At 55.3% G+C, this 24,953-nt stretch overlaps 1 protein-coding gene across 1 annotated transcript in view; it reads right to left on the reverse strand.

Moving 5' to 3' along the window:
• Positions 1 to 15,366, reverse strand: part of ADGRA2 (adhesion G protein-coupled receptor A2) — a 34,574-nt gene extending 19,208 nt beyond the window's left edge. Inside the window, exons 1-2 of the mRNA XM_036109879.2 lie at positions 14,669 to 15,366; positions 2,129 to 2,200 (exon numbers count right to left, since the gene is read on the reverse strand). Coding sequence (XP_035965772.2) covers positions 2,129 to 2,200; positions 14,669 to 14,931 — 335 coding nt within the window. The 5' untranslated portion in view covers positions 14,932 to 15,366. The remainder of the gene's footprint in view (positions 1 to 2,128; positions 2,201 to 14,668) is intronic.
• Between the last annotated feature and the right edge of the window lie 9,587 nt (positions 15,367 to 24,953).

The following is a 24,953-nucleotide window of genomic DNA, read 5'->3' on the forward strand; positions in this document are numbered from 1 at the left end:
GGTCTATTGTGTTCACTCCCAATGCCTAGAACAGAGCTTGGCACACAAAGGGGGCTCAGTACATATCTCTAGAATGAAGGCCTTGGGTGATTCCTAACAGAGCAGGGCTCACACTCGGGATTCTGAACTCTCATCTGTCTCCTGCCCCGCGCTCCTGCCCCACCATGAGATTCAGTTTTTCGTCATTGTTCCTTGACCACGCTCTCATTTCTCTCTGCTTCCCATGCTTTGAAAGCACCTGCTGCACAGTCACCCGGGTCCCCGGTGCTGGGGAGATTCAGTACGTGGGCAGGGGTGGGAAGGAAAGGACCCTCTTCTCTTCATCAGGAAGTTGACCCTCGTGAGACTAAAGGAGGAGAAGCAGGGAGACCCGGTGGGTCTTTGATAAAGTGAGAGGGGTAAAGATGGGAAGATGCCAGTGGGGCCACGAGAGGCTCAGAGCCGTCTGGCTCACGGCAAGGAGAAGCGACAGCGCCTCTGGGTGGCGACGGGCTGGAGGCAGCTGCAGTTTGTCATCCTCCCAAAGATCCCTGGAAGGAGCGAGCGGTTTCCTGCCACTCAGCCTTCGGAGACCAAGCTTGGGCTGAGCGCAGGAATCAGAGCTCCCGCACGCCTGACTGCCTGTGGGAGAGCAAAACGTTCCCGATCTGTCGGTACCCAGGACACTTTTTACTAGCCGCTCGGTGGCAGCCCTTTCTCCTCGTCTGGACACCCGGTCTGTGAGCGACAGAGCAGATGGTGGAGGGCTCTGGTCACGGCGCTGTGTGCACGCGCCACCGTCAACAACCCGACACCCCCTCCCACCCCGGCACGCCCCAGACCAGACAGAACATGCTCGGCCTTCCACCCCAAACATGGGGTTGCCCCTTCCCACCGCCACGAAGCCAGCCAGGCCACTGCGCCTTCCTCACAGGCTGGGGAGTTTGCGAGACAGCTTTTCCCTTCCCCTGTGAAGTGGGCTGTCGTAGAGATGACCTCGTAATTGTTGTCATGGTTGAAGATCTACACTCCATGTCATGGAGAGATTGCATCCCAGTTACCCTCGAATTTTCCAGCCTTCACTGGTCAGTGACGTCTCTCCTTTGGGTTTTATGGAAACCCCAACCTACTGAATTCTAACACACATGGCACTGGCGGTCTCCACTAGACCGTAATCTCGGGCTCTTTGAGGGCAGGCTTCCACCTTATTTCTCTGTATCCTCCATCAGACTGATCCACGCCTGGCGGGAAAAGTGGAAGTCAAGGGGCAGGGGCCCTGTTGAAGGATTTGGGAATGCCCCGCAGGGTGGGAGCGGAGGTAGGAGACCGGGTGCCGGAGGCGGGGAGAATGCAAGGATCCGGCTCCAGCAGGGACGGAGGCCCAGGTCTCCTGTGGAGGAGACGGGACCCAAAGCTGTCGCACAGGCTGTGGTTCCTGGAGCAGGCCAGCTGAGCAGGGAATTGAGGGGCTGGTTCAGTCCCCAATGTGGCAGGTTAAGTGACTTGCCCTCAACTGAGTCAGGCCCCCAACTCTGGGAAAAAAGTCCCTTCTGGCCAGCAGGGCCCCTGTAGTCCTGAGCCCAGTGCCAGGCTGCCTGGGCCCGTAGGGCAGCCCGGAGGATGCAGCTCCAAACCAGGGCAGGTGGGGTGGGGGCCCTTTGGATGGGATCCACTCTCCCCACCCTCAGCCCAGGGCACTAGCCCCATGGGGCTTTGTTTGTTGATTTGTTTGGTGGGGGGGAGGAAAGAGGCCTCAGTCCCACTAAATCCTCCTCAGCCCTTTATGCTGGGCCCCAGCTGGAGCGGGGAAGTGGCATCTGGCCAGCTAAGGGGCTCAGCCCTCACAGCTAATTGCTCATTTAAGAGCGTTAATGAACTTCCCTGAGCCCCATCCTTCCCTAGACCAGCGAGCTTTCCCTACTTCTCACTGCTGTCACTGGGGAAGGAGCTGGTCCCTCTCTCCGTACCCTCCACCTGGTGGTCAAGTCCTGGGCAGGGTTCCCGTGGGTCTGACTCTGGGCCCCACTTAGCCAGCAGGTTCTGGGGTTGAGGGGTCCCTCGGCACCCAGGGGTCCTCATCCTGCCTGGATTGACTTCTTGCCCATGACCACCGGCCCCCAGCTCTGCCCCACTTTGCCCCAGCACTTACAGCTTCTCCAGCAGGGACAGTCCCAAGAAGGATCCATTCCGGAGCCCAGTAATCTTGTTGTTGCTCAAGAGCCTGAAGGAACAGGGAGAACACAGGCAGGAGAACGTGCTGTTACAAGCCAGAAAGTGTGGATGGAGAGGGGATAAGGTTTCCCTGGTATAACCATGTTGCTTTCTGTATCAATGGCGCCCCCTGAAGTTGTGCAGGGCAGGAGCCCCACCCTCTGCTCCAGATTATAGGAAAGAGCCAGTGAATGGTTCAGGCAGACCGGTTAGCCCACTGAGCTCCAAATCAGACGTTTCACCTGCCCTTGGTTCCCCCATGGCCTGGATCTGACTTAGGGCTCTGTAGGCAGTGGGTTGAGCGGGCGTCAAGTTGCGATGCCCCCATTTACACCTTGGAACCACAGGCCTGAGCCACAGAGCTCTCCTCCTGCCCCCCGGGGCTCTGTCCTTCGCAGGCCTTCAGCCCCACATCCCGAGGAGAGTGGGAGGGAGAATGGCCCGAATTGGGTCAGGGCTCTGGCGGGTGGAACGGGAGGCCAGGCAGGCAGGGAGGCAGGTGCGAGGAGCTGCCCTTCCTTGGGCCCCACTCTGTGAGCGGAGGGCTTCCCACAAGGGGACTCTTCCCAGCCCTCAAAGGCCCCCGGTTCAGAGGCACCGCGCACCCTTGCCTTCCTCCCCAAGCCTGTCTGCGGCCTCGACAGAAAACTGATAGAGCCCTGGGGCCTGCCTGGTGGAGGCCCAGGCCTCAGCCTTTGCCTCTGCCCACTCAGAGGTTCTGTTTATTTATTTGTATTTAGAGGGGGAGGAAAGAGGCCCCAAGCTACTGACTAAACCCACTCTGCCCACCCACTTAGCCTTTCTCTGCCAGACTCCCTCCCTGGGAGGAGGAAGTTCCAGACCAGCCAAAGGGCTCATCCTTTGAGTTAATTGGTTATTAAAACGCTTTAATGAGCCTCACAGCCTAAACTCTTGCCTGCTCTGGGCCGAGACAAAGGGTTTCACTTCTTTGCTCTTATTGGTGGACATGGGAAGGCCAGAGGTACAAGTCTGGAAACTTCTCTTGAGTGGGCAGCCTCTGGGATGGACTTCAGCTCTCAGGTGGGGGGTGGGGACAAGGCATGCGGGCAGCTGTCTAGAGTTCTGCCCCCAAGCTTACTGGTGAATACTAGGTGAATATATCAAGACAGGCGGGGAGAGGACCCCAGACCTCTGACGTTCCAGCCAGTCCATCTTCAGGAGGCTCATGGAGAACAGACAATGGCCAGGATGGAGGCAAGAGTGGAAGGGGGCTTCCTCCCTTCTCTGCTTTCCAGATAGACCCCCTCCTACCCTTCTAGTCCCCACCTAACTGTCCTCCAACGCTGACACTTCCTAGCAGCTCCTGAGGAGTGGTTGTGTGAAGGGGTCATGGGTGCGGGGGGGTGTTGGGTTTCCAAATGGCGCTCTCTCTCTCTCTCTCTCTCTCACACACACACACACACACACACATCTTGACATTTCAAAAAGTTCATCATAGTTGTCATATGAATAATTAGAACTCACATGGCCCCCTTTATTCTCATTTTAATTGGCATTATCCATGGTGGTGGTAAATCATAAATAATCGTGTCAGTTCTTAGGGCTTCTAATGGTCTCATTCAGGCCCTGGTGGTGGCCCCCTCAGTGGTGACAGACTCTTGACAGTGTGACTTATAAACCAAAGCTCGCCTCACCTCATCTCTGCTTCATCCCCTTCATATGCCCCCAGAGTTTGAGGCTCAGAGGTTGCATTAAATGTCAAAGAGGGTGAGAGGACCCCACAGTACTTTTAGTAATATCAGAGAGGGGTTCTGAAGTGTCAGGAAGAAGGGTGGACAAAAGGCATGTGTTTCAACCTCCCCCGTCCCGCAGTCCCAAGGGTCTCTCCCAGGGACTGCCCCCTCCTGGGTTTGTGGGGATGAGGATGCTGATGAGGCTGGTGCAGGCAGGGGAGGGAGGAGGTATGGAAGGAGACAGGGACAGGGCTGCCGGATTAGCACAGCCCCATTCATGAAGGAGGAAGTCCGAGAATATTAGTCCTCAAACTTGAGTAGAGACCTGTTAAAGGGAGGGGAAAAGTATCTTATTTCCTGAGAATACGTCTGAGGATTCTAGTGTGAGAAACATTGACTTTCGAAATGAAAATCTTACACTAGGAAAATACCTTCTAATAAATAATTATCTCAAAATTATCTGCAGATGATTTTTGTTTAAAGATCATTGAATTGAGGGGCGCCTGGGTGGCTTAGTCAGTTAAGCGTCTGCCTTCGGCTCAGGTCACGATCCTGGGGTCCTGGGATGGAACCCCACATCGGGCTCCCTGATCAATGGGGGGGGTCTGCTTCTCCTTCTCCCTCTGCCCCACCCCCCACTCATGCTCGTGCATGCGTGCGTGCTTTTTTTCTCTCACTCTGTCTCCCTCTCTCAAATAAATAAAATCTTTAATAAAGAAAAAATAAAGATCATTGAATTGAAAACAGGAAATTTAAAAAAATCCTCCAACTCCCTGAGATTAAAATCTGGGATCCTAATTTAAGAATCCTGTCCAGACAGGTCTAGAAGTGGTATTGGGGTACACCCCACATTCTTCAGACTCTTCAGCATTTAACCCTTGAACACCTTTTGCATACCCCAAATTCTTTTACCCAGAGCTGGTCAGTGGAAGTATGACGATGTGAACTGAGTATGTAATTTCAAATGTTCTAGTAGCCATATTTTTTAAAGTTAATTCTAATCATGTATTTTAGTTAACCCAATGTATTAAAGTTATCATTTCAATATGTAATCAATATGCAAAATTATTAACGAGATATTTTCCTTTTTTTTTTTTTTTTGTACGGAGCCTTTGGAAGCCGTGTGTGTTCTACTGTTCTCGCACATCTCAGGTCAGACCAGCCACGTTACAGGAGCTCCGGGGCCACGTGTGGCTGGTGGCTTAACCCTTATCTGGTTTCCTCGTGGCCTGCGCCTCCCCAGGAGGAAGTCTGGGTTGCTTGTGAGATAGGAGGCAATTGGGGTGGGGTGGTGTGTGTGTGTGTGTGTGTGTGTGTGTGTGTGTGTGTGTGTGTGTGAGTGGTGTGGGAGCAGAGCACAGAATTGGGGAGCAGCCCCTGATGCAGGTGAAGATGAGACGGTGGTCCAGAACAAGGCACAACTCATCCCTTGGTGTCCTAACCCCCTCTGGCAGCCCTCTCCCCCAATCTGAGGTAGCCACTGTTGTGCTGGGAAGGAGTAGGAGGTCAGCTGCAGCCCACGTTTCCAGCTTGACTAGCCTGGTGCAAACCCTGGCCCAGAAAGTCTGGAAAGGAGATATTTCTCTGGGACCACAACATGTCCCTGATCCCCAACTCTCCATAAGCCATTCGCAAAAGCAGGGATGCCAGGCAAACGGTGGTTTGTCCTTCTCCTCCAATGGCCCCCCTTCTTGCCGCATTTCCAGCTCTTGGACAAACTTCAGGCAGATATCTCTGTGATCCCAGTCCCCAAATACCCAGAATTGGATCTTTTGGCCTTTACAACCTAGATGGGGCTGAGGAAATTTTGCTTGAGACCCAGATTGTCCAGAGAAGGGCTTCAATTGTGCCTATGGGTTCAGTGGTTCAGCTCTGGGAGCTGCCCCTTATGGGTCTGGGGGGTGGGGAGGGCAGTGATTGGGGCAGAAAGTGCTTGGGTCTGGCGTTGTTCGGGGCAGGTAGGAAGCTGGCAGTTACTGCGAGTAGAGGAAAACACACAGCAGCCTCGTCCAATGGGAAGGAAAATGTTCCCACCACACTAGATTGTCACATGGGACGGAAGCAGGCAGGGTGGCCCCAACCATCGGGCCGGGAAGGAGGAAGACTTGGCCCTATGGTTCTGTCCAGCTTCGTAGACACAGTGTCAGCTCGGCCCCCTCTTCACCGCCCTGCCACCCCCACCGGACAGCTACTTCCTCAGGCTGCATCAACCCCTCGCCCTGCAACAGCGCAAGGAGCCTGCCAGGTGGATTTCCTTCCCAGCCACGCCAACCCGCCTCTCAGACCTCTGGCTCACCCAACCCAGCATCTGCAGCTTTCTTCCCTCTCTCCCTGCCTACCACTCCAACATCATCAGATTTCACAGGCAGGGGGGCCGGTCCCTGGAGTCCCCTGTTCTCTTAGCCTAGAGTCTGAAATCTGGTTAAGGAGAGGAGGCACACTGAGTCCATTCCAGAACTGTCTCCCAGCTAGGGTCCTATTTTAGGGAAGAGAAGCAAGCAAGCGGAGTTACCACTAATGAGGCTGGAAGCCAAAGGAGCGGCTGGCGTCTACAGAGCGGCCATGTGGCCTTTGGGCAGCCACAGGAACTCACCAGATCCCAGCCCCACATCAGAGATGACCCTGTAGGGGTCATGTGGGCACCACTCCGTGGGACATGGGACCAACGCATGTCCGAACCAAATTGTTCTCTCACGTGCTGGAAGACCCATACATGTCAGCGCCCCTCCCCCTCCACTTGTAACAGATGCAAGGACCACAGGCCTGGACACTTGGGGAATCTAGCTTCTCCAGGGAGTCTGAGCCTGGAGTTCAGGGCATCACCAGGGCCCTCTGGGCTCAGAAGGACCTGTCTCCAACATCCGCACCTTAGCAGTGAGTGTCTTAGGGAGACCGTCAGTGAGGGGGTCTCAGGCCCATAGCCACTCTGAACCAGCAAGTGAAAATGGACTCCCAGCCCTTCCTGCAGGCGTAGTGCGCAAGGCCTCTGAGCAGTTCCAGGGCCCACAAAGATGTCTGAAACCTACAAAAATAATCACCGCCTCTGAAATATAAATGCTATAAAATTGCAATTAACACTTACCTAAATAACAACCAAATGTCATACCACGTTGATTGGCAAGAATTACTATGTTTCACGAAGGAGGGGGGTGCATTACAGTAGGCTTGATGTGATGACAAGGTCTCCAAAATCGAAACTGCCTCTGGTCCACAGGCCCTGCCCTGGCAAACAGCCTCAGGCTAAAGACTGCCCTCCTGTGGCCTCCCTTCCCTTCCAGTCTGCCCTTCACGTCCATTTAGCCTCACTGCAGGGGACTTAACTGGGGGAGAGGACACACAGCACTCCCGAACTTCCTCGCCATCCCTTCCCCCGGCTGGAAGCCTGTCCGCACAGCCCGGAATACCTGATTAGAAGGAGACCCAGGTAGGACCTTCCTTCCCCAGGCTGTAGGGGGTTGTGTCTGGATATGGCCTCTGACCTCAGCCTTGAAGCTCAACTGTCCAGGCAGCGCCTGAGGTCAAGGTCAGGAAAGAAAATAGTCTTGGAATGGCTCCATGCATGGGGCCTTCTTGTCTCCTTTTCTCTAACCTACCCTCTCTACAAGGGCACCCCAGCTTGGTGGTGAGCGGGCAGGGCCAAGAAATTGGGGCTGAGATGGGGAGGACTAATCTGAGGGAGTCCGCAGCCTGAGAAAAGGGGCTTGGGGTGTTTATGGTAGGTGGTCGGTGCGCCTTGCTGGGGGTTTGGGGCCCCAGCACCCTAGCTTGAGTGCATGGAATCAAGTTTGCTGTGATCATTCATGCCTAGGTACTCATTCAATCTTCAAGTCTACACTGACGCCTTTTGCGTGCCCGGCCCTGTGTAACACAATAGTACTACAAACATCAATGAGACGTGGGGTCTACAATCTTCCATTCATGGAAGGCGGAGGGACATGTGTCAGACCGGATGGAATGCTTGTGTGTATATGTGTCCACTCGATTCAAGGAAGCTGGGAAATTACTCCCAGTCGGCCTTAAGTGCTTCTCCAAACATGGCCTAAAATCTCAGCCCAGGGGAAGCCACGATTTTGGGTGAAGAAAGTGGATTTCTTTTCAAATACAAATAAACCTGAAAGGATCAATTTGTTATCAGTCTTGGTTTTTTTGTTTGTTTGTTTTGTTTTTGTTGTTGTTGTTTTGTTTTGTTTTTTTTTTGAGAGAGAGAGAGAGAGATCACAGGCAGGGGAGAAGGGCAGAGGGAAAAGCAGAGGCTTAACCGACTGAGCCACCCAGGCACCCTGTTGTCAGTCTTTTACACTCAAGTATAAATTAGTCCTTTAATCTTTCTACCCCAGAAGTTCTCCTTGGGAGCCCAGAGGCCCTGATCTTGTGCTGCTTTGTGAGCCTGTATCCAGTCTCCACGACGAGACCGGATGGCCCCTGAGGTCGGACGCCAGATCTCTCACCTCCTGGCACTGGCGTGGGGCTGGACACGGCAGGCACTGGCTGAACGAAGGGACCGGTACCTGGAGGCACAGAGCTCTGGGCAAGGTAGGGGTGGTCGACGGACAGCGTTCATGCTGAACCCTCGTTTTCTCAAGTCATGGAGCAGTTTCCTCCTACCTCCACTCGCTCCCCCTCCTCTGCCCCCCACCCAGTCAGTCTTAGCAGAGCTCAGTCCTGACAGCTTGGAGACAGCACCCATCCCTCGGCTCCACAGTACAGCCCTCCTGAGACTTCGCCTGCCACCTGGGTGTGTAGTCCCGAAGCTGTGCGTGGTGCGAGAGAGGGAGAGAAACACCAGGAAGGATGCTTTAGAGACCACTTGCCCTGGGTCCATCTGATTTCCAGTACTCTGTGCAGAGATTTTGTACAGAGGTCCCCTAAGTACACAAGTGTTTATTAGGTTATCTGCCCCTTTTCCCTGGCTCATGTCTATCTCCCCTGCTCTGTCCCCAGGGATGAGGCCCCCATGCAAAGAGGCTGACCCAGGACCAGGAGCCTTGGGGTCTGGCTAGTTGCTGTGTGATCTTGGGCAGGTCAGCCCCTCTCTGGAGGTTTCTTCTCAGTAAAAGAAGGGTCTGGACTGAAGACTCCCACTCCTTATATTTAATGGCTTTTCTCATCCTGGATACTGGGTCTCCTGGAGCCTGAAGTCTAAAGTTTCTGCCTCACCACACAGTTCCCAGCAGGCAAAGAGCCCTAGGTGGGTGGGTGGGAGTGGGGGAGCTTCTCTCAGACTTTCCCTTCCCTTTCCAGCTGGGAGATGTCTGGCCCCTCAAGTTCAGGCTGGAACTCCCTCCTCAGGCCTCTCTCCGCCCCGTTCCCTGCCCTCACCTGGCTCCATCCATCTTGCACACCCCTTTGCTCCCCCATCCGGCCTCTCCCCTCTCCCAGGGCTAGGGAAACTGGGTCCTGGGAGGTTGCTGGAGTTAGCTACACTCCACAGTTTCTCTGCTCCCCCACCCCCATTACCCAGTCCTAAAAGCAAAGGAATGTTCTGGAGTTTGGGAAGGATGGGGGCCCGCCAGAGGAGGGAGGAAGGGGAGGAGGCAGCTTTGTCCTGTCAGTGTCTGAGCTCTAAATAGAACAGAGCGCCGGGCTGGGGGAATGAAAATAAACAGCCCCTCCAAGCAGCCCCTTCCGAGCAGTTACCGGACTTTCCTTCTAGTTCCTCAGCCCAGGGCCATTTCCCTCCTCTCTTCTCCCCTGCTCCCCGTCAGGTCCCAGGGAGGGGGGGGGGTGTCTCTATCTCAGGATCATGAGGGAGTGAGGAGTACTGGTCCAGGCTGTGAGGTGCTGGGGACCTCCCCTCCCCTCTCTGGGCTTTGGTGAGGAGAGCCCACTGAATGGATGGACATGGATCAACTCAGAGGTGGTTGGAACTTTTTCTCCTTCAGGAAAGTGTTCTTACCCCAATGATTCTCATGTGGCATAAACTTGGAAACTCTCTCCCTTTAAAAACATGACCCCCAATTTAAGGGTCAATTTATGGTCAGGTTCAAATTATGCTGGTTTGCCTGTGCCTTTGGGGGAGATTCTCAGACTCATACCCCCAGGGCAAGGGATTGCCCACCACCCCCGCCCCCATCACGGAAGGGTGATCCATGGTAGCTGGTGGGAAAGGACCATCCTGGGGATCAGGATCATGCACATGTTCTGAATAATTCAGGCCAAATTACCCATTCTGGGTCCTGGAACCACTGGGATGATGAATTATAGGGGTTGTCTTTGGGGTTCAGTGTGGTGGCCTCTCTAGTCTCTTTGGCGCAGCGAGGACTCAACCAGTAACCCCCAGAGGGCTCTGTTCTCTGTCCAGTGCTTGCCCTCAGATGGGACCATGGACCCTGACATCCTGCACATGAGGGAGCCCAAAGAGTCCCCAAGAACTCCAGGAAGGGGCTCCTCCAGCTTCTCCTGCAGGTAGTTGCGAAGTTAGAGGGGAACCTGGATTTTTTCGGGGCCCCTCGTTTCAGGCAGGCGGGGTCAAGAGCCCACACTGGGCATGCTGCAGCTGAGACCCTGCACTGGGACGGTAAGGTAGTGTGCTGGAGTCTCCCAGCTTGCTCCCACCTTCTGTTCCCAGCCTCTTCCCTCTTTTCTTTCCTTCTCTCTCCCTGCTCTCTGCCCCTCCCCCTCCTCCCCTCACAAAAGCTCTCTGTACACAGCCACTTCCTCTGACTGCTGTCTCTGAGCCCAGACCTTATGAGAACCATATGGGGGAAAGAGGGTGGAAGAGAAGGGGGTGGGGAAGATGGCAAGGACCCGCCCCTCCAGCCAGCATCTTTCCACTCCCCTCAGGCTATGTGCAAGGCAGTTGGCACACTTTGCCCCAAACTCCCCTAACTGGATCCTGGCAGCTGGGGTGAGGGGCACTGAGGGGAGGCACCAGTCCAGAGCTGGAGGTTCAGAGGGAGATCTGTGTTCCAGAACCACTTTCCTGAGGCTGGAGCAAACACAAGGGCTGTGAAGGGGCCTCCCCTTCCCCCATGCTACCTCTAAAGACCACCAAACCCCCAGCAAAACGATGTGGCCACCGGTAGGGGCATCTGAATGGCAAATGCCCCTTTTCCCCTCTGTGGGCTGCTGATGCGGTAGACAACCCCCTGCCCCAGAAAGGGGAGGCGAAGTGGACAAGGGTTTGTGGGTTCTGGGAGAATCCAGAGTGACCTGTACCTTGCCTGCCCCCTCCTCACCCAGCCTTGGAATGTTCCCAGGTCAAAAGGGCCTAGGTTCTCCTGGGAAGGAACTGGGTTTTTAAAAGCGGCTTTGTGTCCATTGGGTCCCAAGTCCAGCCAGGTGAATAGCGAGTCTGTCACCCGAGAGAAGTGTAAGAGAACCTAACCAGCTGATCCCCGTGTCTGCTAGCGTGTGACTGTAGGGACCCTGGTGCCCCCCCCTTCCTGGCCTCAGTTTGCTCAGCTCTAAGATGAAGATGCAGGGGCTGGATTTGCTGATCTATAAGGCCCTTTTCAGTGCAGACGGTCTAGGAATTTATGACACTGGCTAGAATCCTCTGAGGGGCTGCTCAGATATCCCAGAAGGTCCTTGTAGGCGATTTCCTTCTGGAGTTATCTATTATCAGTCCTTTCCTAGAATTCTTTATTATCCCCCCCACCCCCTTACTCTCACTCCCAGAGCGGAGAAGCAGAAGGACAGGCCCATCAGCTGCTGCCCAGGGATGGGTGGGGGGTTCACAGAGGTCTCCATCTCCCTCCCATACCCGGGCTCTCCCTGAAACTCACCACCCCCCATGAGACCTTTCGCCTTGGGGGAGAGCCATAAAGCCTCCTGCTCTAGATAGGAGCATCGGCGTCGGGCGTCCGCAGCTGCCCTGCGGACTGAGCTGAGGGGTGGGACAGATGGATCAGGAAGGAAGCCAAGAGTTCTGCTTTCCTGGAAAACTGCGAATGAAAATCCATTAGAAGGGGAAACAGTAAAGGGTGGGGGAGAGGGGGCACAGAGTCCACCAAAACAGAATGCAGAAGTTAGGATAATAGGGTGGAAGGGTTTTCAGTGAGGTAAACAGGACTAGTCACAGAATTGCCTCAGAACTGCCTGGAGGCTTTCTTTGAGCAAAGACTGGAGGCTCCTTGCAGACAGGCATCTTTTCTAGCACTTTCTTCGCCTGAAGAGTCCCAGCACTGGTGGCTACCAGGCTTCCCAAGGTGGAGTCCTGGGTCCCCCGAGGACCCAAGTGAGCAGGGTGGGGTGTGAAGGGGACTGGGGCCGGGTGGCCCATTCTGGAGGAAAAGAGGGGAGGAGGGAGGGAGATAAGGTGGCCCGTTCTGGAGGAAAAAGGGGAGGAGGAGGGAGATAAAGCCACAGGTGCAAAAATCGATCCACGAAAGTCCTGTTGTTTGCACCAGGTGACAGGCAAAAAGATGGCGGGGGAAATCTGTGTGGAAACAAAAAGAGTAAGCAGGAGGAGTCTGGGAGGGTGTGGAGAAGGTTCTTGAGCTCCTGGCCTCCTGTTTTGCTGCCAGGCTGAAGCCCCTTCCCGGCACTTCTCTTCCTTCTTCCCTCAAGAGGCATGCTGGGCAGGGATGGGTACGCTGGAGGGGCTGAGCCCTGGGAAGAGAGCCCCTGCCCAGCAATCAGGGTCAGGATTAGGTGGAGCCTGGAGGGAGAGCCTAAGAAATAGGTCTGTGGCTGGGATTCAGCCACACTCCAGGCTGAGGGGCCAGTGGGCTCTCCGGAGCTTCTAGGGCCTACCCTGTCATCGCTGTGGGGATGCCCAGCCAGGCTCGGGGCTGTTCCTCTGGAAGGTATCTTAAGCCAGCTAGGTCAGTGGCCTGGGACAAAGAAGGGGCCCTTCCTCTGGGAATGGTTTGGGATGGGAAGGTGAGCTAGCAGTCACGTTTGCTGCCACCCTGTCACCATATATTCTCACCAGGAGTCAGCTGCGCTCGCTCCTTGGAGTGGCGTCGATGGGAATTAGCTATGGCTGGAAAGCATTAGTTACCAAATCATTCTAAGATGTACTGCAAAACCACCTTTTAATGTTTTCCCCCTCTTTTCTGCCTTCAGTATGTGTGGATTCCTTAATCCCAACAAGCAGACACACAGAGAGACAGTGTCCCACATATGTGTGTGAGTACAGCCACAAGATCGAATAGACACACACACACACACACACACACACACACACACACACACCCCTGCTCTCCTGAACTGAGTTACCGTTGCCCAGCGGGGGCTCCCCCAGACACCGGCCCAACCATTCCACACAGCAAGCATACTTCTCCTCCAGATCTGAGTGGGCTGGGGAATGCCCGGGCCTGTCTGGACCCTTCAACACCAGTGGACAAAGAGGCCAGGAATGAGCAGCCCCAGCCGCCTTCCCAGGCCACGGCCAGATCCCGGAGCTGCTGCTGAGACGTGGGAGAGAGCAGACACACTGCTTCCAGCCTCCCCCCGCCATGCACACACATACACTCGAGCACACACACACACACACACACACACACACACGCACACACACCCCAGCTGGGGAAAATGCAGGCCGGGCGGCCAACGTCAGAGGCTGACCAGTCGTGTCCTGTCAGGAAGCCGGCAGCCTCTGAACTCACCCGACCAAAGGCACTACTGTATTGTTCTGGACACAATCAGGATAGACTGTGCGCCAGCCCCAAGTCTGGGCAAGGGGCGGCGGGGAAACGGTTGCCACCGAGGTCAGGAAGACAGGAAAGGGCAAGCGCTCGCAGGTTGGGTCCGGGACAGGAAAGGCACGGGCCGCCGCTCGGGCCGGACCCTCCACTCCACGGCGTGCGTGGAGCTGGGAGCACGTGGTCCGAGCAGGAAACCGCCGCGGCGGGCTGGGGTCGCGAATTCTCCTGCGGAGGTGGGGGGGCTTCGGACCTCCATCGAGGAGGCTTGGGGTCGGGGCGCGGCCGCCACGGGCCGCGCTCGCAGGCGGCAGAGTGAGGGCTCGGTAGGGCCCTGGCTGAGAAAGGAAACGGGAGGACGGAAGGAGGCTGGGAGGCAGCCGCCTCCCCCTCAGCCGGGTTTCTTTCTTCGCAGTCTTGGAGCGAAGGAGTCAATCGATTAACAGCCAAAGCTCGGGTTATACCCAGGGGAGGCAAAGAAGAGGGCGGGGTGCAGGACCCGGCGCACGGCTCACTTCGCAGACGCGCGCGGAGGGAGAGGGGCCCGAGACGAACCCGGACGCCGGGGTCTCCTTCAGGCCAGAAGCGCCGCAATCCCAAGTACAGATTTTCCGACACCCTCCGCCCTCCGCCTGCCCTATGGAGACGCGCTGGAAGCTGGGCTGGCAGGCTGGGGGGGTGGGGGCGCGGATGGGGCGCCCCCCACTGGAGGAGCCGGGCCCGCGGGGTGAACCTGGGAGACTCCTCCAGTCCGGCCAAGGACGCGTCCGCGGGGGTAACGACCTCAGCCACCTTTGAGGCGGCGGGCGTCGATCTTTCCCGAGCCTTCCCCCAGCCCACCCACCTCACGTCCCCGAAGTCTGCAACACCAGCCCAGGCTGGAAAGTCAAGGGGCGTGGGCGCCCCGCCAGCGCGCATTCCCTTCACCTGTGCAGGTGAGTGGGCGCCCGCGGTGCCCCTCTCTCGGGCGCAGCCGCCCCCCCCCCCAAGTCCCTTCCTCCCTCCACACCCCTGGAGCCCTAATCCTCCCCGTACTTCTCCAAGCCTCCCTGCTCGGCGCCCGGACTCAGGCGTGTCCCAGAGTCTCTGAAGTGGCGGCAACGTCCCCGTCCCCCTCCTCCCGCCCCTCCCGTCCTGTCTCCGTTCGTCCCCTCGTCGGGGCTCGCGCCGGGCCGGGCCGACTAGGGTACTCACAGGGTCACGGTGCCGTTAGGCAGAAGGCCGGGCTCGGGAGGCTCCGGGAGGTCCCCGCCGCCGCACACCACTCTCCTGCGCGCCGGGTTGGGGGCGCCGCCGCTCAGCCCCTTGGGCCGCTCCCCCGAGCATTTGCAGCTGCGAATGGGGACGGGGCAGCCGGGCGCGCCCCGGGTCTCGGGCGCCAGGAGCAGTAGCCACGGCAGCAGCGGCAGCAGCAGGCGCGCTGGCGCCCCCCGCATCCTGCGTCCCGCGGCGCCCATCAGCCCATCGCCCCGCGGGGACCCACAGCGCTGGGGCCCGTCTGCGCGCCGGCCAGAGGGACCTGGGCTTGCGGGAGGCGTGCTCAGCGCGGGCCCGGGGCGTCCGAGGGCGGGGCGGGGGGCCCTGGGCGGAGGCAAGCCCCGGGGTCCCCGCCGCCGCGCCCCGGGGGCATGTCCGGCGAGCGCCCCGGCGGGGAGGACGCGGGCGCGGCTGTCAGCGCGGCGCGGGCGGCCCCCGGCGGCGCGGCCCGAGTCTCTGCGCCGTGCTCCCGGGCCGCCTGAGGCCGGGCCCCTCCGCGTCGCCTGCTCGCTCCGCGCTGGGCTGGGACCTAGCGGATCGCGCCGGGCTCCTCCTGCTGCCGCCGCCGCCGCCGCCGCTCCGTGCCATGGATGGAGGCAGCTCGGCGCGGCGCCGCTCCCGCCGCCGCCAGCCCCCGCCCGCCCTCCCGAGAGGGCGCCCTCCCCTCGCCAGCTCGCCCGTCCGCGAGGCCCTAGCGCCTCCCGCTACGCAGCCCGGCCGCTGCCCTCCTCGGAGCGAGAGCAGGCCAGGCTGCTGGAGGCCGCGCGTGTCCCCGAACCGCCCTGGGCCGAGACTCCTTCTCCCTCCCGCCCCCCTCCCCCCGGGGCCAGGACTCTTCCTCTCCACAGCCCATCCCAGCCCTCAAAGCCAACCACCATCACTTTCCACAAAACCCTCCCTCGCTCCTGCTCATCCAGCCCGCACCCCCTTGTTCTGGGTCTTTCATTGACCTGCGGGTTTGGCCAAAGATGGCTGGTGCTCCTTGTCTGGGGTTGAGATTGAACTTTGTTCACCGCCCTGGCGTTGCTGACAGTCGGCTTCCCTTGGCCCCTGCCCTGATGGGCCAGTCTGGAAGCCGGCTCTCCCTCCCGCAGCCCTGCTCCAGCCACTGCAGGATACAAACCGGAGACTTAGGAAGGCTCAGACCCTCCTCTGCTGCCAGTGACCTCACCCAGCGGGGGGTGCATGTCACTCGGCCACGGAGGGGTCAAAGGCCAAGGCAACAGGCTAGATCTGGCCTCCTACCTTTTCCATATCCCAGTGTGTGTGTGTGTGTGTGTGTGTGTGTGTGTGTGTGTGTGTTCCGGTGGCAGTAGGAATGAGAGAAATGGGAAGAAAAGCAGGGATCTGGGCGGGGGTGTGGAAAGAGCACAGCACTGTGAGCCAGTCAGGAGAGCTTCATTCTAGATGGCTCTATGTGACTTTGGATATGGCCTCTAACGTCCTGGAGTATCTAATCTCTGGGGTCAGCATGGGGCTCTTCGTGCCTCCTAGTTGATGAAGGTCAGTTGTGGCATTTGAATGAGCGAGTGCAAGAGAGGGGGCACTCAGTTTCCAGAGGCACAGGGCTGGTGGCTTTGGGTCGTGTCTGACCTTGACAAAGGGGGATGGGAGTGAAAGTTGCCTGAGGATCCTAGATGGACTGTGATGCAAGCTGGGAATGGGGCTGGGGACAGACGGAAAAGGAAGTGTGGCCTAGTGTGTCTGCTCCCTCAGTTTCCCCACAAACGCTGCCTTTTCTGACACTTAATAGACCCTTCGCGGCTGAGGGGCAGGCTGCCTGGGTTGGGGGATCCCTGGTCAGAACTCCTATTCCTCATTTTTCACTGTATCGCCAAAGAAGGTCGCCGCCACCTCCTTTCTGTGGTCTTGGCCCTGCTGGTGTGTGTGGCACCTTTTCCAGCCCCGTGGCCTTTCCGTCCAGTCTCCCACCCCCTCTGCAGGGAAGCGCCTTCCCTCCCTGGCCCTTCAGAGGCAGACCCTGGGCCCAGACACTGGCTTCTTCACTTTCCCTCTCTGGCTCCACCAGTCTCTCCCGGCTGCAGGCTCTGGTCCCTTCGACTTCCAAAGATAAATAAATAGTGATTGCAAATGGAGTAAGAGAGAAGGGGAGTGGACTCCCCAGCAGGAGCCCTGCACGCGGCGGGCAGGCCGAGACTGCATTCCTTTGGCAGGGTCGAGATGGAGCCTCTAGAGATGCCAGTCGATTCTCCTGCTCCTGGGCAGGGGAAACTTCGAGAGGAGGAGGAGAGGCCTCTGGTCCAGGTCACACAGGTTTTTTATTTGTCAATTCTTTTTGCCAAATAAGTAAAAATCTTAAAAAAGAAAAAAAAAAAACGAATAAAACGCTGTCCTGTCCTGTATGTCATTATGTTTGGCTTCTCTACCCTCCCTCCCAGAGAGGTGAATGGGGCAGAAGTTACTTTCCCATCTTACAAGTGTGGATGAGGAAACTGAATCATGAGCAGTAAAGAGCCAGGGGTGGGGATTCACCCTCGGGTTGCTTTTCAAGTGCTCTTTCCTCTGAGCCCCTCAAAGCTTTTCCTACAGGAAGCTGGCTTATCTGTCCTCAGAGGAGCAGGGTGGGATGGATGAGTGGCCCACATGAACATCTTTTTTGTTTTGAGGTTTGTTTGAGTCGGAAGGAGAACTCAAATTTAGTCCCAATCTCAAGAAATCTGGCTAGGGAGTTTGGCCAATTAAATACATACACCCTGATAGTGTGATAAGCTTTTTAACGGACTAGGGATAAGGTACCATGATAATAGAGCGGAGGCTGAATTGATCCTATTGAAGCAAGAGAGAGGGAGCTTACCAAAAGTTTTAGTCCAGTTTAGGGCAGAAGTGTAAGCCACCTGACTCTACTAAACCATCATTATTCCCTTAAGTATCTGGGGCTCACGTCCGCTCTGCCTCTCTCAAAAGAAATTTGCCTTTGCTGGGTTCTAGCTGCTAGCCAACCTCTCTCTGTCCCCAGCTTCAATGCTGATCCAGTCCTCCTTGTCAAGGAGGAACTGGGGCCTCTTACCACCTGGTAGACTAGCCCCTCCACTAGGAGCGGCTGAGGGTGGAAGGTGGGGGTAGTGGTCAGTGTCCCCTCCCTCCGAGCTCGGAGCAGACCACGAGAGCTAACGTCTACTGAATGCTTATTATGTGCCAGACATTTGTTGACTACATTTCATAAGAATTCGCTCATTGAGTCCTCCCAACAGGATGAGGATGACTGTTTTAGCAGACTGGGAACTGAGGCTTGAAGAGGCACCTTAGTAGTCCAAGGACACAAGCTGGTAAGTAATAGAACCAGGATTTGAACCCAGTCACTCTGGGCTCCAGAGTCCAAATTTTTAACCACCATGCTCTGTAATTTGTAGGGAGGAGAAGGGGCTCGCAACAATTCCCCCCAAAGTTTACTTCTCCTTGAGGTTTTCTCATTTTGATTCCCTAGCCCTTTCTGAGCAGAACCTCTAGAGATGTCCACTCCCAAACCATAGCTGCTAGCAGAGCCAGGCCCCCCTCCCCTAGTCTAATAGAATCGAGGACGGAAGGAACTTTCCAAAGTAGCCTTGCTGCTCAGCTAGAAGAAAGGAAGGGGTGACTAAAGACTCTGAGCCGGCAGGAGTCCCAGCCCCACGTGCTACTCTCTCCCCCCAGCTGTCAGGGGGCCCCATCCTGGATGTTCACCTTTGAAATCTTAGGTTTTCTTTTTTTTTAAGATTTTATTTATTTATTTGAGAGATAGAGAGTGAGCAAGAGAGAGCATGAGCAAGGGGAGAGGCAGCGGAAGAAGGAGACACAGACTCCCTGCTGGGCAGGGAGCCCGATGTGGGGCTCGATCCCAGGACCCTGGGATCATGACCTGAGCTGAAGGCAGATGCTTAATCGACTGAGCCACCCAGGCGCCCCATGAATTCTTAGGTTTTCTAACTCCCTTGTGGCCTTTCAGAAGTAGGATCCTAATACAGACCCAGGGCTACAATAGAGGAGATAATGGCCCATAATTGGGTTGGTAAAGCAAATATGACATTTCTCTAGGGCTCCATTAGCTTAGACAGACACTGTGGAGGCACCGAGCTTGTGACACCCACCGCCACGCCCCAGCCCCGTTCACCTACCTGCCTCCCAGAACGGCTGTGCTGGGCAGTCCTGGGAGCCTCTCTGTCCTCTTCCCTGTCCTGTCAATGCTGAGCTGCCTGTCCTGTTGGAACCTTCACACTGGGTATTCATGAGGGAGAAATGCTCGTGCCTCAACCAGAAGGAATGAAGAAGAATTGTGAGAAGCTGGGGCGCCTGGGTGGCTCAGTCGTTAAGCGTCTGCCTTCGGCTCAGGTCATGATCCCAGGGTCCTGGGATCGAGCCCCATATGGGGCTCCCTGCTCAGCAGGGATCCTGCTTCTCCCTCTCCCTCTGCCGCTCCCCTTGCTTGTACACACACTCTCTCTTGCTCTATATCTCAGATAAATGAAATCCTTAAAAAAAAAAAAAAAAAAGAATTGTGAGAAGCTACCCAGATAAATATTTGGGCCTGCAAGGGCTTCCCTTTGGTGATCAGATTTTACCACATGTTAGGTACCTGGGTATAATTTAGGCACTCCCACAGGAAGTGGTCATGATCTCTGTGTCTATTAAATTGGACTCAACCTTGGGCACCTGGGTGGCTCAGTTGGTTAAGCGACTGCCTTCGGCTCAGGTCATGATCCTGCAGTCCCAGGATTGAGTCCCGCGTCGGGCTCCCTGCTCAGCAGGGAGTCTGCTTCTCCCTCTCACCCTCCTCCCTCTCATGCTCTCTCTCTCTCTCTCTCATTCTCTCTCTCAAATAAATAAATAAAATCTTTAAAAAAATAAATAAATAAATTGGACTCACCCTTAAAGTGAAATCTACTCACATTCCCTCAGATGTTGGACTACCTCCTGCACTTTAAGTTTAGTGACTAAGGGCATGGACTCTGCAGCTGGATTCAAATCCTGGCTCTCTAGCTTACGGATTGTGTGACTTTGGGCAAATCACTTAATTTACCAAAGTCTCAGTTTTCTCACCTGTGAAATGGGGGATAAAAAATAACATTTACTTCTGAGAATTGTACTGATGTGTGAGTTGTATATAAATGATGCCTGTGTGGTTCGTCCTGGTTCCTGACCCGGAGCTCCTCAAACCCTTGGCATTTCTTGAGTGATTGGAGTGTCTTTTGTTAATTATAAGGAGCTTCTTTGATCACACCTGAGTTTATGCTAATGATTGAGGGTGGGACTCTTAGGTAGCCTCAGGATGGGGCTGGTCACCAGAAAGACCTAGTGATTAGTGGGGGTTGGAACTTTCGTTGCCACTGGCCTCTGCCTCTGGGAAAGGGATGGGGGCACAGGAGATTGAGGTCTATAAAAACTCCAACAGTGAGATTCAGAGCGCTTCCTGCCTGGTGAGCACATCAAGGTGCTCGGAGGGCCATACACCTGCAGAGAGCATGGGAGCTCCGTCTCCTCTCCCCATACCTTGTCCTAGGCATCTCTTCCATTTGGCTGTTCCTGAGTTGAATCCTTAAAAATAAACCCGCTAGTGTAAGTAAGTGTTTTCCTGGGTCCTGTGAGCCATACTATCAAGTTACCGAAACCGAAGAAGGGATCGTGGGAGGCTCGGATTGACAGCCAGTCAGTCAGAAGTGTGGGTGGCCCAAGACTCCCAACTCGCATCTGAAGTGGGGGGACTGAGCCCTTAACCTGTGGGGTTTGCACTATCTCTGAGTGGAACTGCACTGTAGGATACTCAGTGGAGGATTGATTGGTGTCAGAGAACACCCCAGCCTGGCACACACAAGTACTCAGTAAATGTTAGCTAGGCTCCTCCCCTAGGCTTGTTGCTGTTTTTCTTATTGGTACTGTTGAAAAAGAAACAACAGATGCAAAATGGAGTCACTTGTGCTAAGCCCCACATCAGCAAACCAAGACTTAATACCTAGCCTAATTTTAGTCTTAGCCCTCCTGGAAATCTGACCTTTAACCAGTCAGTCTGGAATTACCTTGTCAGCACTAGTGAGGTAATCTGCCCGATAGACCCAAGCCTTCTCCCAAAGGAAGGAGATCTTGCCTGAACCAATCTACTCTTTGCTAGAAACTTCCTTTTCCCATCCCCTTCTGCCTATAAAAGCCTTCAGTTTAGTACAGCTTCAAGGAGCCCCATTCTACTTGCTAGATGGGATGCGGCCTGACTCATGAATCAGTGAGTAAAGCCAATTAGATCCTCAAATGGAGTCAGTTGAATTTCATTTTTTTTTTCAGTTCTGTCCTCTCTTAGAGTTCACTGTTTACGTATCTGATTCTTCCATTAGCCTATAACGTCCCCGAGGAGGGAATTCTCTTCTTTATTTCTATGATTTCCAGCCTGTTCTAGTGCCCAACAAATAGAAGACACATTTATTTAATTTGTTCAACAAAGTGTTACTGCAGTCTTAGTCATTCATTTAAGCAACATTTGTGGAGCATCTACTATACGCCAGATACTGTTTCTGGCACTGAAGATGCAGCGATAAACCAAAAGAAAGTCTGTGGTTTCATGACACTAACCTCATAGCAGAGGGAGACAGATAATATGTAAATAAACAAATACATATAATCTAGTAGATGGGGATAAGATCAATGAAGCCAAATTAAGCTGCTTAAGGAAATAAAGTGTAAGGAGGAAGACCCCTCTGACAAGGTGATCTTCGAGCGGAGTTAGGAAGGAAGCAGATCCCATGGATCTGGGGGGACAGGGCATTCCACGCAGACAGCAGCGGCAGCAAGGTGGGAGAGCACTCTCGGTGCTCACTCAAGGAAGAGTTGGGGACCAGTCGGTTGGAGCAGAGCGAGAGGTGTGGTCACAGTGCCCTTTGACCTCATGTCCCCATCACCCACGGTACCGAAGACCCTGGGCAGGACGCTGAATTTTATTCTGAATGTGAGGAGAAGCCTAGAGGGTTTGAAAAAAGGTGTTACCTGAATTAGACTTTTAAATCTCCCGTCTATCTGGCGCGTGGAGGATGACAGGTGTGGGGCGCAGGAGGCCAGTTAGGAGGCCTGTCCAGTGGAGGTGCCATGGCACCTTGGACAGAGGGGGTGGTGAAGGAGGTGGAAAGAGGTTGGATCCTGGGTGTGGGCAGAAAGCGAGTCCAGCAGGATTCCCTGACACACTGAAAGTGGGGTGTGAGAAACACTTGTCAAGAATGACCCCTAGTACTACGTAATGTATAAAACTGTCAAATCACTGTGTTGTACACCCGAAACCCAAAAGGATTGGCCCCCTAGGTGTTTGGCTTCAGCTGTGAGAAGAATGGAGTCACCATTCTGGAGAAGACTCTGGAGAAGGATAAAATTGGGGGAGAAAATCAAGAGTTTGGCCCATCACTGGGGGCCTCGGTGCTGGGTATCCAATGGTTAAAAAAAAAAACAAAAAAAAGCTATGGTTGCCGCCCTCAGGGAGTTGAGAGTCTAGTAGGAGAGGCTGTGATTGAACAGAGAAGGGCACAAATGATTCCATAATTACCAACTGTGATATGGGTGATGTGTGTGAAGGGAAGGGGGCCGTTAGAATAATGGGGGGACAGAGAGCCTGTAAATGTCCACTGGGGACCAGAAAGTCCTCTCGGAGGGAGATTGGCTAGGCTAACCTGGAGGATAAATAGGCATCAGCCAAGCGAGGAGGAGGCCAGGAGCTTCCCTAACCCTGGGCAGGGAAAAGCTTGGTGCCTTAGGAGGGAACCCGTGTTGTGTGAGGGAGTGAAGGGGGCTGGTGGCGGAGGGGTGAGGGCTCCCCTCCTCCCCCCTTCCTCTCCCCGGTGGGCCCTGAGGCACCTCTGCAGGCTCCTAGGCCCCTCAGAGCTCAGGGGATAGAGTGTGTCTCTCCTGCTCAGGATCCTACAGATGCATCAGGACTCAGGAAGCCTCTCAATTCACAGCCTTTTTTTTTTTTTTTTAAAGATTTTATTTATTTGAGAGAGAGAGACACAGCGAGAGAGGGAACACAAGCAGGGGGAGTGGGAGAGGGAGAAGCAGGCTTCCTGCGGAGCAGGGAGCCCGATGCGGGGCTCGATCCCAGGACCCTGGGATCATGACCTGAGACGAAGGCAGATGCTTAATGACTGAGCCACCCAGGCGCCCCTCGATTCACAGCCTTATCAGGTCACAGAAGGAAGGCCTTTTCTGGTGAGCTGAGGTAGCCCAGCCCATCAGGGCCTGGCTTCCCATCTGGCTTCGTGGCTCCTTGGGGGTCTGTGACCTGTTTCTTCTAGGCCCCCCACTCTGAGGAACTGCTCCATCCATTGCCTTCTCCCCCCAGAGGCCGTCGAGAGGATGAGGCCGGTGACAGGGTGACACCCCTCTCTCCCTGAGCCCTGCTGGGGTCGGACTATCCCAGAAGGAGGACAAGCAACACTGGCCGGAAGAGCGCGTGCGAGTGTGTGCGGATGGGGGTGGGATGGGCCGAGGTGGCCGTGGAGGGGAGAGCATGTGGCAGGGGGCCACGGTTTTACGAAGGTGTGTGGACATGCGGCGTCAAGCGTGTAGAGAAAGAAGTGGGAGGAGGAAAACAAGAGTGACATTAACTGAGGTGTTGAGGCCCCGAGGGCGCCATGTGCCTACAGCTGACCCTTGAACCACCCGGGTTGGAACTATGCAGGCCCGCTTCTCTGTGGGTTTTTTATAGTACGATAAATGTCTTTTCTCTTTTTTATGCCTTTTTTTTTTTTTAAGAATTTGTTTATTTGAGAGAGAGAAAGAGCACAAGCAGCAGCAGAGGGAGAGGGAGAAGCAGGCTCGACCCCAGGACCCTGGGACCATGACCTGAGCCGAAGGCAGACGCTTAATGACTGAGCCACCCAGGTGCCCCCGCTTTTTTTTTATGACTTTCTTAATAACTTTTTCTCTCTTCTAGCATACTTTATTGTAAGAATACAGTACATACTACATATAACACACAGTATATGCTCAGTGACTGTTGACGTTATCAGTGACCAGAAGGTCAGCAGCAGGCTAGTAGTGGTTAAGGGTTTGGGGGATCCAAAGTTGTACTCAGATTTCTGACTATGCAGGGGGTTCGGTGCCCCTAACCCCCCATGTTGTTCAAGGGTCAACTGTATTTCATTTAATCCTTACCAGTGCCCCATATTGGGTTGCTATCCTCTCTCACAGAGAGGACATTGGACCTCAGACAGGTTAAGTGACATGCATGTGTACGTGTGTGTGTGCGTGTGCAGATGTGGGTTGAGGCTGGAGAGGGCTCATTTGGCCTCACTCCTCTCTGTGCTCTGACAGGGTGACTCAGTGGAGCAGCTGGGTAGGGCCCCAGCTTTCCCAACACCCCTCCCATTCCACCTGCTACCTGGCACATGAGGGGCGAGTGTGGGTAGGGTGAATCTCTGGTCTCCCTGACTACCCAGCGCTGAGCCTCACACATCTGGGCCCCTCTCACCCCAGGGGAGGCCTGAGGCAGCACTAAAGAAAACAGAAGAGGAGCAAAAAGCTACTTAGTGGCTTTTCGTGTTATTCTGGGCAGGAGGAGAGGTCCAGACAAGCCTGGAGTGTTGGGGGTCCCCCCGATGCAGGGAGACGGGGTCAGCTGGGGGCTGGTGAGATTGAAGACTGGGCTCTCCCTTTGCAAGGCACATGGCAAGGGGCCCAGGTCGAGGCCGACCTCAAACTTTGTCTAGAGTTAAGCCTGCTTCCAGCCCTCACCACTATTTAGAAATATTATTTTTATCAAAGTAGTACACATACATGGTTAGAAATGAAATAGCATGGAAGCAACTTTCTCCTCCGGAACCAGCTCTCCAGAGGCGGCTCTCACCTGGTCTGCTTTTAGTTCTGTACTTTGTGGATTTGTGGACGCAGCGGCTGAAGGGGCCTTAGTACCGAGAGGACGTCCCTGTCTGAGGGCGGCTCTGCAGGTCCAAATTTGAGAAGCGCCCCCTCCAGCTCCCCACCAGTCCGGTGCGGCCTTCAGGGCAGTGGCTCTCCATAGATTTTCAAGCCTGATTCTCTGGGTCACTGTTACCTTCTCCCTGTCCCCACAGGGCACTCTGGCCCACTTGGAGCGTTTGAGAAGCCCCTCAGGTCACGGGGAGCCTCATTAACACACAGCTGAGGCTGATCAGCAGCCTGGCAAGTTGGATTTATAATTTGCGTGGAACCCCAATTCCCTGAAGCCACTGTCCTCTGGACGCCTAGCTGGCCATGGGGCGTTTCTGGGCTGGCCCTTTGG

This window comes from Halichoerus grypus, chromosome 3 (genome assembly GCF_964656455.1).
Source record: "Halichoerus grypus chromosome 3, mHalGry1.hap1.1, whole genome shotgun sequence".
Taxonomy (NCBI): Eukaryota; Metazoa; Chordata; class Mammalia; order Carnivora; family Phocidae; genus Halichoerus; species Halichoerus grypus.